Genomic DNA, 12,509 nt, shown 5'->3' on the forward strand with positions numbered 1-12,509 from the left:
ATAACTTTTCCATTGACCCCTAACTTGACACACTTTGTACAAGATCTGTTGCAATTATATAACAGTACAATGATCTATATGATCATATTTTAATTATATAATGTCACAGCCTGGCTGCCCCTGAGCCTAGGAGCCGGACACGTCAGCCGCTTCTGGGAGCTACCTAAGGTAAGCACCGCCCAGCCGGAGCCCGATCCCCACACCCCCTCCCGCCCCCAAACTCCCTTCCAGAGCCCTCTCCCCACACTCCAACTCCCCACCCCAGGCCTAAGGCCACTCCTGCACCCAAACTCCCTCCAAGAGCCCCCTCCCCCTGCCCCAGTGCTGAGTCCCCTCTCACACTCCGAACCCCTAGGCCCCAACTCCCAGGCCAGAGCCCACACCCTCTCCCCCTTCCCCAGCTCAGTGAGAGTGAGTGAGGGTGGTGGACAGTGAGCGATGGAGGGAGGAGGATGGAGTGAGCGGGGGACGGGGACTCAGAGAAGGGGTGTGGCAGGAGCATGGCCTCGGGGAAGGGGCAGGGCAAGGATGCTTGGCTTTCTGCGATTAAATGTCAGCCTAGCAGTATTCAAGGTTATGTGAATATTTCCATTGGTGTAACTATATCAGGAGGTTGCACCAATGTAACTAGATTGATTTTTAGTTGCCAAGGTGCAGGCTGTCTCGTAGATAAGCCTTCGTCAGATGAACCTTGCAGGAGGATAGCTTAAAACCACTAAAAACCTTAGCAAAACCTTGATTTAAAATGTCAAGGAGAAGAGTCCTTGCAAGATTCATGTGAGCAATAATTTCCTCGATAGCATATCCCATAACTGTGAATATTCTCTCCAGTTGACTGAACTGCATTTGAACTTTCCCATTTCTTCACGGAGCGGAGAGGAAAAAAAAAAAATAAGGGAAAAAATTACCATTGAAGCAAATGGGACTTTGAGACAATAAATCTGCCAGAGAAAACGAATATCCAGTTGTGTGACCAAACATCCTTTAAGAAAGAGAAAAATCTACCAGAGATATAAGACATTTTCTGTTTCCGACAGAATGAGATTCTAGAGCAGGTTTCATCTGATGACTCAAAATCAGGGCCACAGATTTTCCCACTGCATTGTCCTCTGATCCACTGAAACCTGCTTCACTCACTGCTGTCTCATTATTATTGAGTTGCATTATTTGCAAAAGTTTTAGCATCATGATAATGGTTTGTCTAGACTAGGAAATGTGGAGAACATTAGGACAGGTCAAGGGGAAATACACTGGCTAACCCACAATAGTATACTTGGGCCATGTCAGTATAGAAAACAGCTGTGATTTTACATCTGGGTAGCTCACTGGAGCTAGCTAACTACAAAAACATGCTAATGGAGAAAAGGCTCAGGTAGATTTGACCACAATCTGACTAACTGACGTCATTTGTATTTCACCAACCTGGGGCTCATGTGCATTCCTAATAAGAGGGACTCATAACTGCCATGACCCACAGAACAAAGATGATGATAGAAAGGGTCTTTGGGGATTCACCCAAAGAAGGGCAACCTGCAAAAAGCAAAACTGGACAACCCACCTGGGGGAACAGAGGGACCACAATGAAGTAAATGGCACTAAGAGCCTAAATACCAAAAACATTAAAGAAAAAAAAACAACACATTTTATTGTTAGCCCTAGACAAGGTATTTATGGTGTTTATCTCCTTTGTGGCTTCACTGAAGATAAATAACGTGTGACTTCTGATAGAAGCTTTTTTCCCACTCTCAGAACATGTACAAGGTGTCAATCCTGTGTGGACCATTAATTATCTCCTGAGGTCTGAGTGGTAAATGAAAGTTTTCCTGCACTCACAACATTCACAGGGTCTCTGTCCTTTCTGGAATCTCTGATGATTAATAAGGGCTTATCGAACAGAAAAGTTTTTTCTATACTCACAGCATTCCTAGGGCCTCTCACAAGCATGGATTCTCTGATGTCTACTCAGGGTTGAGCTCTGAGAGAAGGTTTTCCCGCACTCACAGCATTGAAAGGGTCGCTCTTGGGTGTGGGTTCTCTGATGTCTGATAAGATGTGAGCGCCGAGTGAAGGCTTTCCTGCACTCACAGCATTCATAGGGCCTCTCTCCTGTGTGGATTCTTTGATGTACAATAAGCTGTGAGTGCCAAGGGAAGATTTTCCCACACTGGCAGCATTCATAGGGGCTAGTGCCTGTGTGGGTTCTCTGATGTCTGATAAGGTCTGAGCGCCGAGTGAAGGTTTTGCCACACTCACAGCATTCATAGGCTGTCTCTCTTGTGTGGATTTTCTGATGTAGAATAAGGCGTGAGCATCGAGGGAAGGTTTTACCATACTCAGGGCATATGCTTTTTCTCTCTCCCATAAGGATTCTCTGCTGGGCTGTGGTTTCCTTGAGGTCCTTGTGATTTTCCTCACAACTGATGGATTTACTCACTTTCTCCTCTAGTGGGGATACGTTTCGTTTAATTCCCTGTGATAATCCCCCACGCAGTTCCACATGCTCATCATCTTCCAGCTGTGGATTCTGCTCCTTGTTCTCACTCACCATCCCATCACCTGCAAGAACAGAAAGAAACCTCAGAAGAAGAGATGGAAAAGGGGAGAGGAAACCAAAGGAAGTGCTGGAGAGATAGGGGAAAAATCAGGAAATTACTTCCCCCAAACTCGTTCCCAGAGGGAAAAGAGGAGGGGATCAACTGTTGTCTGAGATCCAATTCCAAAGCTCAGGATGAAGGCAGGTTAGGAATTGAACTATTGCCATGGGTCAGCCAGGATGGGTAGGAAGCCATGAGCGATATCTGCTCTGAGGATATGACACCTGCTCGGGGACAATCCCGAACTCAAAGAGCTCTCAAGGTCCTGGTAGGGAATCCCAGCTGTGTCCTTCAGGCCCAGATGGTATTTGAGTTGGTCTAATGATTCCTCACCTGTGCAGGTTTCTGTCAAGATCTCTTTTTCCTCTGAGCCCTGGAGATCTGAGACCCATAGCTCTTCCCCTGGTTCCAGCTGAGACATCACCTCAGGTCTGGAGACTGGAAACCCTGCTGAGATGAAAGAAAATAAGTGAGATCAGGTGAATTCATGGGACCTTAGTCACAAAGAATATGGCCTTTTTTTTAAACCCCTGCTCATTTTAAAGCACTGAAAATCTCGAGCCAGCTCTCCAGGCGTTCAAAGGCACCAGACACTCTGCTTATAAGGGGATTTACTACTCACCTCTGCTGGTGCACACACAGCCAGACACTCCTCATCAAAGGGGCTCCTGAAACCTAGAGAAAGTAACTCCAAATTACAGAAAGCCAAGGGGAAGTCACCTTGGAACTGCTTCTTACTGACAGAGAGACCCCAAGGGAATGAGAAAGTCATAGGGAAACTGGGACTGGTGAGCATGGGCTTGTGGGGCTCAGCATAGTAACGAATAGGAAGGAGTGGAGAGATCACTGAATGAAGCATGTCAGGGGTGTTAGGGATCAGGAAAGCACATTCTGAGAAGTTAGGGAATATAGCAAGTCAGGTGAAATAGAAAGGAGCATGAAAATCTTATAATGTATGGGCAAGGTTATAGAATGACAGAATCATAGAAATGTGGGGCTAGAAGGGATTCCAAGAGGTCATTTAATCCAGCCCATGCACTGAGGCAGAAACAAAGAAACTTAGACCATGCTTGAGAGGTATTTGTTTAAGCTGTTCTTAAAAGCTTCCAAGATGTGGATTTCACAACTTCCTCTGGAATCTGATTCCAGAGCTTAATTACCCTTGTAGTCACAATTATCTTCCTAATATCTAACCTAAATCACCCTTGCTGCACATTAAGATACCAGCAGCAACGCAGAAGAAAGGGTGGCAAAGGGGCACTAAGTCTACTGTGAAAAGTGATATCGACAAAGTTTCTCCCCCACAACCCTATTATTGAACAGTAACTATTTAAAAGAATAACTTTTGGACTTACAACAATAATTCTAATATAAATGTGTTTTAGTCTTTAATTAATTAAGACAATTAATTAATTTAAATTAATTTAAAACAATATGGTAATAAATTTAGCATTTAAAATAGTGTTAAATATAAAAAAATGTGTTTTAAATTTATAAGGGGGGAGGTCGCACTCAGAGGATTGCTGTCTGAAATTTTCCAATACAAAAAATTTGGAAACCACTGCTCTATGGGCATGCAGGGTATGGTTAGTGGTTTACATTTGAGATTATTTGAGCAAGCAGTTCCTGAGATTCATCCCCCAGAACTCCCCCTCTCAGGATCTTTTTACACAACCCTCTTGCTCTTACAACATTTTGCACACACCTAGGCGGAAACCGTGCTTCTAATGGTTCCCAGACTGATCTCATTTACCTGGCATTTATCTCAGCTAGTACAAGGTAACCTCCTGTAGGGCGTGGCTTACAACTGTTTTGGGAACCAAATACATGGACATTTTGCCTAGTTCCAAGTAACTTACTGTGGAACTCTCTCCCCAGATATGTGAGATAATACTGACCTACATAACTGAACAACACCGTGATTATATCCAGTTACGTAGATTAGTTGCTCAGATTGGGGTGTGCTGTTGTTCACCATTTCAGACTGGAGAGTTCAAACCACTCCTGTTTCCTTGGTAGCATATCCCATAACTAGGAGGATTCTCTCCAGTTGACTGAATTGCATTTGAACCTTCCCATTTCTTCACGGAGCAGTGGGGAAAAACAAAAAATAAGGGAAGAAATTACCATTGAGGCAAATGGGAATTTGTCTCAAAGTCCCCAATAAATCTGCCAGAGAAAACGAATATCCAGTTGTGTGACCAAACAGCCTTTAGGTAAGAGAAAAATCTACCAGAGATATAAAACATTTTTCCGTTTCAGATAGATTGAGATTCTAGAGCAGGTTTCATCTGATGACTCAGAATCAGGACCACAGATTTTCCCATTGCATTGTCCTCTGATCCACTGACACCTGCTTCACTCACTGCTGTCTCATTATTATTGAGTTGCATTATTTGCAAAAGTTTTAGCATCATGATAATGGTTTGTCTAGACTAGGAAATGTGGAATACATTAGGACAGGTCAAGGGAAAATATACTGGCTAATGCAGACTAATATACTTGGGCCATGCCAGTATAGCAAACATAGTGATTTTCCATCTGGATAGCTCACTGAAGCTAGCTCACTACAAAAACTAATGGAGACAAGGCCCAGGAGCTAATGGAGACAAGGCCCAGGTAGATTTTACCACAGTGAATCTAACTGACGTTATTTCTGTTTCCCCCACCTGGGGCTGACGTGCATTCCTAGTAACAGGGACTCATATGCCTCTGACTCAGAGCAAAGCAGTTGATAGAAAGGATCTTTGGGGATTCACCCCAAAGAAAGGCAAGCTACAAAAAGCAAAACTGGACCATTCACCTGGGGGAGCTGAGATAACAATGAAGTAAATGGCTCTAACAGCCTCAAAGGCCACATGTGCGAATTAGCAAAAATATTAAAGAACAAAACCTATTTTCTGTCAGCCCTAGCGAAGGTTTTTATGGTGTTCATCTCCCTTTGGCCTTCTCTGATGCTAAATAAGGTGTGACCTCTCATGGAAGCTTTTCCCACACTCAGAGTCTCTCTGGGGAGTCTATGCTGTCTGAATCATCTAATGTCTCCTGAGGTCTGAGTGGTAAATGAAAGTTTTCCCACACTCTGCCCTTTGTGGATTCTCTACTGATTAATAAAGGTTTCTCTATCAGACATGTTTTCTCTATACTCACAGAATTCACTCGGGTTCACACCTGTGTGGATTCTCCGATGTCTAATGAGGTTTGGGCGTCGAGTGAAGGCTTTCCCGCATTCACAGCATTCATAGGGTCTCTCTCCTGTGTGGATTCTCTCATGCAAAATAAGATTTAAGCGCCGATGGAAGGTTTTCCCACATTCAGAGCATATGTTTTCTCTCTCTCCCTTGAAGAGTCTCTGCTGGGCAGTCGTTTCCTTGAGGTCCATGTGATTTTTCTCACAACTAATGGATTTACCCACTTTCTCCCCTGAGTGGTTTCCCTGCTGCCTCTCTTCACAACTCTTGGACATGTTCCCTTTAGTTCCTTGTGATAATCCCCTGCGCAGTCCCATGTGCTCAGCATCTTCCTTCTGTGGATTCTGCTCCATGTTTCCACTCACAATCCCATCACCTGCTAGGACAGAGAGGAACCTCAGAAGCAGGGACGGAAAGGGGGAGAGAAAGCCAAAGGAAGTGCTAGAGAAATGGGGGGAAAGATCAGGAAATGAATTCCCCCAAATTCTTCCCCAGAGGGGGTGGGGAGGGGAGGGGATCAACTCTTGTCTGAGATCCAAATCCAATGATCAGGATGAAGGTAGGTTAGGAATTGAGTTATTGGCAGATGTCAGCCAGGATGGGTAGGAAGCCATGAACAATAGCTGCTCTGAGGATATGACACCTGCTAGGGGACAATCCAGAACTCAAAGAGCTCTCAAGGTCTTGGTAGGGAATCCCAGCTGTGTCCTCTAGGCACAGACAGTATTTGAGTTGGTCTAATGATTCCTCACCTGGGCAGGTTCCTCTCGGGATCTCTCTTTTCTCTGAGCCTTGGAGATCTGAGACCCACAGCTCTCCCCCTCCTTCCAGCATCACCTCAGGTCTGGAGACTGGAGATGAAAGAAAACAAGTGAGATCAGGTGAATTCATGGCCTTTTAAAAGCCCCTGCTCATTTTAAAGCACTGAAAATCTCGAGCCAGCTCTCCAGGTGTACAAAGATATCAGACACTCTGCTTATAAGGGGATTTACTACCCACCACTCTGCTGGCGCACACACAGCCAGACACTCCTCATCAATGGGGCTCCTAAAACCCAGAGAAGTAACTCAGAAGTATCACAGAAAGCCAAAGGGAAGTCACCTTGGAACTGCTTCTCACCAACAGAGACCCCCCAAGGGAATGAGATGGTCATAGGGGAACTGGGACTGGTGAGCATGGGGTTGCGGGGCTTGGCATAGTAATAAATAGGGAGGAGTGGGGAGATCACTGAGTTCAGCGGGGCTCAGGATAGTAAAGAACAGGAAGGAGTGAGAAGATCACTGAGTGCAGCAGGGCTCAGCATAGTGAGGAATGGGAAGGAGTGGGGAGATCACTGAGTGCAGCATGTGTGGGAGGGGGAAGGATAGCTCAGTGGTTTGAACACTGGCCTGCTAAACCCAGAATTGTGAGTTCAATCCTTGAGGTGGGCCATTTAGGGATCTGGGGCAAAAACTGGGGATTGGTCCTGCTTTGATCAGGGCGGTGGACTTGATGACCTCCTGAGGTCCCTTCCAAACCAGATATTCTATGTCAGGGGTGTTAGGGATCAGGAAAACACATTTTGAGAAGTTAGGGAATATAGCGAGTCAGGTGTAATGGAAAGGAGCATGATAATCCCCCAGTGCATGGGGAAGGTTATAAAATGATAGAATCTCAGAAATGTGGGGCTGGAAGGGACTCCAAGAGGTCATTTAATCCAGCCCATTCACTGAGGCAGGAACAAAGAAACCTAGACCATCCCTGGGAGGTATTTGTCTAAGCAGTTCTTAAAAGTTTCCAATGGTGGGGATTCCAGAACCTGGAATCCTATTCAAGAGCTTTACTACCTTTGTAGTCCCCCTCCCCTCCTCAATATGTAACCTAAATCACCCTTACTGCACATTAAGATATAGTACAGTCTTTCAACCAGTTTTATACCCACTTCATAATAATTTTATCTAGACCAGATTTCCCTAGTTTCCCTATGAGAATGGCACGTGGGACTGTGTCAAAGGACATACTAAAATTAAGATCTAGCAAATCTGCTGCTTCCCTGTAATACCCTAGGCCAGTAACACTGTCAAAGAAGGAAAATAGGTTGGTTTGATATGATTTGTTCTTGAGAAATCCATGCTAACTATTGCCCATAATGCTATTATCCTCCAGGTGCTTACAAACTGATTGCTTCATAATATGTTCCAATATTTTTACAGCTCCCAGAATTAGGCTGAGTGATCTGTAATTCCTCTGGTCCACTTTGTTCCCCTTCTAAAAGACAGGTCCTGTATTTGTCCTTAACCAGTCCTCCAAGAGTTCTCAAAGATAATTGCTAATGGTGCTGAGATTGCCTCAGTTAGTTCCTGAAGTACTTAGGATGAGGTTGGGGAATTACATATTATAAGTCAGTAGCAACAGACTAATTCCTCTGGAAAAGAGAATATGAAAAGTAAGATTAACACCATGTGATCTCAGGAGCAACTGCCTCAACTATCCAAAGAGCCTGCAGGGAAGAGAGACTGTGGCTGCTGCAGGTAGTGAGGGGGGAGCGAGACCCTCAATTCCCACAGAAGTTTCATTACCAAGCTAGTACATCACCAGGTAAAGAGTCACCTTATGTCTGGCAGGAATGTAAGGAATCAGGAACAGTGGCTAGGGTGACAATTTGTAGGGAAGACGGGGGAGGTGTGTGTCATGGTGGTAGGGACTGAACATTGGAGAGAGAAGAATGAGAAACATAATATTTGAAAATTTGTAAAATAAAGTAAAAGTGGATTCTAATTAGAATGGAGAGCAGGCTCTACATGAACGGGGACTGGGCAGGGATTCTTTCAACAGGTTGGGATCCCCTGCAGCTCTAGATCCCCAAAACCACCCCTCCCTTCCCCCTACTAACCCCACCTTCCCCACTTACCAGGTGTCCCTTAGGCCACTCAAATGTTAAGCTGATACATTGCTCTGGTGTGTGTGGGGGTGAAAACTCCATACCCCTGAGTAACATAATTAAGCCGACCTAACCCCCAGTGTAGACCGCACTACAGAAACGGAAGAATTCTTCTATCAACCTAGCTAGCACTTCCTGGGGAGGTGAATTAACTATGGCAATTAACTACGGCAATTAACTACGAGAATCCCTCCCCCTCGCTATCGTTAATGTCAACATTGAAGTGCTAATGTGGTGCAGCTGCAGTCCTGCGGCTGTGCTGCTATAGCGTTTGAAGAGTAGACAAGTCCTTAGTCCTATTTCTCCAAACCCCCCTACGTTGGAGTTGCTCTGTAATAATGATGAGTACTGGCAGGTGTCCTGGATACTGGGATATTTACTGTATGAATATTTTGTAGAGCTGTCGATTAATCGCAGTTAACTCACGCGATGAACTCAAAAAAATTAATCACGATTAATCGCACTGTTGAACAACAGAATACCAACTGAAATTTTATTAAATATTTTTGGATGTTTTTCTACATTTTCAAATCTATTGATTTCAATAACAACATAGAATACATAGTGTACAGTGCTCACTTTATATTATTTTTATTACAAATATTTGCACTGCAAAATGATAAACAAAAGAAATAGTATTTTTTAGTTCACCTCATATAAGTACTGTAGTGCAATCTCTTTATCATGAAAGTGCAACTTATAAATGTAGGTTTTTTTCATCACATAACTGCACTCAAAAACAAATCAACATAAAACTTTAGAGCCTACAAGTCCACTCAGTCCTACTTCTTGTTCAGCCAATCACTAAGACAAATAAGTTTGTTTACATTTACAGGAGATAATACTGCCCACTTCTTAATTACAATGTCACCTCAAGGTGAGAACAGGCGTTCACATGGCACTGTTGTAGCTGGCGTCGCAAGATATTTACATGCCAGATACACTAAAGATTCATATGTATCTTCATGCTTCGGCCATCGTTCCAGACGACATGCTTCCATGCTGATGACGCTCATTAAAAAATGTACGCATTAATTAAATTTGTGCCTGAACTCCTTGGGGGAGAATTGTATGTCTCCTGCTCTGTTTTACCCATGTTCTGCCATATATTTCATGTTATAGCAGTCTTGGATGACGACCCAGCACGTGTTGTTCATTTTAACAACAATTCCACTGCAAATTTGACAAAAGATACAATTGTGAAATTACTAAAGATAGCTACAGCACTTCCCACAAGATTTAAGAATCTGAAGTGCCTTCCCAAATCTGAGAGGGATGAGGTGTGGAGCATGCTTTCAGAAGTCTTAAAAGAGCAACACTCTGATGCAAAAACTACAGAACCCAAACCACCAAAAAGGGAAATTCAACCTTCTGCTGGTGGCATCTTTTTCGGATGATGAAAATGAACATGCGTCGGTCCGCGCAGCTTTGGATCGTTATCAAGCAGAACCCATCATCAAGTGGAATGCCCTTAGGGTTAGTCCTGGGGCTGGTTTTGTTCAATATCTTCATTAATGATCTGGAGGATGACGTGGATTGCACCCTCAGCAAGTTTGCAGATGACACTAAACTGGGAGGAGTGGTAGATACACTGGAGGGTAGGGATAGGATACAGAAGGACCTAGACAAATGAGAGGACTGGGCCAAAAGAAATCTGATGAGGTTCAACAAGGACAAGGGCAGAGTCCTGCACTCAGGATGGAAGAATCCCATGTACTGCTACACATTAGGGACCGAATGGCTAGGCAGCAGTTCTGCAGAAAAGGACCTAGGGGTTAGAGTGGACGAGAAGCTGGATATGAGTCAACAGTGTGCCCTCGTTGCCAAGAAGGCTAACGGCATTTTGGGCTGTATAAGTAGGGGCATTGCCAGAAGATTGAGGGACATGATTGTTCCCCTCTATTCGAAATTGGTGAGGCCTCATCTGGAGCACTGTGTCCAGTTTTGGGCCCCACACTACAAGAAGGATGTGGAAAAATTGGAAAGTGTCCAGTGGAGGGCAACAAAAATGATTAGGGGACTGGAACACATGACTTATGAGGAGAGGCTGAGGGAACTGGGATTGTTTAATCTGCAGAAGAGAAGAATGAAGGGGGATTTGATAGCTGCTTTCAACTACCTGAAAGGGGGTTCCAAAGAGGATGGATCTAGATTGTTCCAGTGGTATCGGATGACAGAATAAGGAGTAATGGTCTCAAGTTGCAGTGGGGGAGGTTTAAGTTGGATATTAGGAAAAACTTTTTCACTAGGAGGGTGGTGAAGCACTGGAATGTGTTACCTAGGGAGATGGTGGAATCTCCTTCCTTAGAAGTTTTTAAGTTCAGGCTTTACAAAGCCCTGGTTGGGATGATTTAGTTGGGGATTGGTCCTGCTTTGAGCAGGGGGTTGCACTAGATGACCTCCTGAGGTCCCTTCCAACCCTGATATTCTATGATTCTAACATCAGCATGGATGCATGTCCTCTGGAATGGTGGTTGAAGCATCAAGGGATATATGAATCTTTAGCACATCTGGCATGTAAATATCTTGCGATGCTGTCTACAAGAGTGCCATGCAAATGCCTATTCTCACTTTCAAGTGACATTGTAAACACGAAACAGGCAGCATGATCAGCATGATCAAATGTAAACAAAGTTGTTTGTCTGAACAGTTGGCTGAACAAGAAGTAGGACTGATTGGACTTACAGGCTCTAAACTTTTACATTGTTTTATTTTTGAATGCAGGTTTTTTTGGTATATAATTCTACATTCTTAAGTTCAACTTTCATGATAAAGAGATTGCACTACAGTGCTTGTATTAGGTGAACTGAAAAATATTATTTCTTCTGTGTTTTACAGTGCAAATATTTATAATGAAAAATAAATATAAAGTGAGCACTTTACACTTTGTATTCTGTGTTGTAACTGAAATCAATATATTTGAAAAAGTAGAAAAACATCCAAAAATATTTAAATAAATGGTATTCTATTATTTAACAGAGCAATATATCGTGCAATTGATCGCGATTTATTTTTTAAATTGCTTGATTGCCCTAATATTTTGGTTTACTTTAAAAGGGGGGTAAGGAAAAGAAGCAGAAAGGGAAGAAGAATGGCTAAACATGAGTCACAACATGGTAAACCCTTAAGGATTATGAAGAGACTATGTCAGAATGATTAGCTTTGAATATTCTATGTCTTAGCTCCAACCTGGCTTAGACAAACAGGACCAGAAGATCAAACTGACTGGAGCAGTTAAAGGGGAGGGGCATGGCTGTTCAGGTGATTGTTTGGTGAAAGAGACCATCAACACGATTCCACAGGGGTGCCTGAAGAACTTAGACTTGCCTTGGTGGCCATTGGGGGATGGAAAGTATTTAGGTAAGATACAGGTGTGAAGACTTTGTTATTTTAAAATCCTTTTACTCTTTTCTTGTTGCTCTGCTGCAAAGTAAAACAGCCTTCTTCAAACTCAAGTGGTGTTTAGTGTCACTGCACACCACTCACCCCAGACTCCCAAAGGTGTCCACACTCAGCCTGACGTGCGGGGTAAGCAGAGCAGATATGCTGGGTATGGAAGCTAATGGCCCAGTCTGGGAGAGGGAGAAAAAATGGTTATTTACTTTCTCGTAACTGTTCTTCGAGATGTGTTGTTCACGTGCATTCCACATTAGGTGTGTGCGCGCCACGTGGATGAGCGTTGGAAAATTTTCCCGTAGCGGCTCTTGTCAGGCTGGCGGGGCCCCCGAGTGGAGCCATTGCACCGTGCATATATACCTCCACCAGCCTGACCCCCTCCAATTCCTTCTAGCCTGCGACTCCGAC

The 12,509-nt window shown here is 43.9% G+C and overlaps 1 protein-coding gene across 13 annotated transcripts in view; it reads right to left on the reverse strand.

Moving 5' to 3' along the window:
- LOC144276191 (uncharacterized) overlaps positions 1–12,509 on the reverse strand; it is a 76,540-nt gene that overhangs the window by 3,199 nt on the left and 60,832 nt on the right. For 7 of the 13 annotated variants that reach the window (XR_013348194.1, XM_077836125.1, XM_077836124.1 and 4 more), the window contains 4 exons: positions 6,538–6,636; positions 5,745–6,161; positions 2,928–3,044; positions 1,918–2,556 (listed from right to left, as the gene is read on the reverse strand). Coding sequence is in view for 8 of the 13 variants with exons in the window: in XM_077836125.1 (XP_077692251.1) it covers positions 1,925–2,556; positions 2,928–3,044; positions 5,745–6,161; positions 6,538–6,636 (1,265 nt within the window). In the remaining 5 variants the exon portion in view is untranslated. Of the gene's footprint in view, positions 1–1,917; positions 2,557–2,927; positions 3,045–3,216; positions 3,270–5,744; positions 6,162–6,537; positions 6,637–12,509 lie in introns of those variants that run through there. The other 6 variants (XR_013348198.1, XR_013348197.1, XR_013348196.1 and 3 more) reach the window with 6 other exon arrangements.

Source organism: Eretmochelys imbricata, chromosome 16 (genome assembly GCF_965152235.1).
Source record: "Eretmochelys imbricata isolate rEreImb1 chromosome 16, rEreImb1.hap1, whole genome shotgun sequence".
NCBI lineage: Eukaryota > Metazoa > Chordata > Testudines > Cheloniidae > Eretmochelys > Eretmochelys imbricata.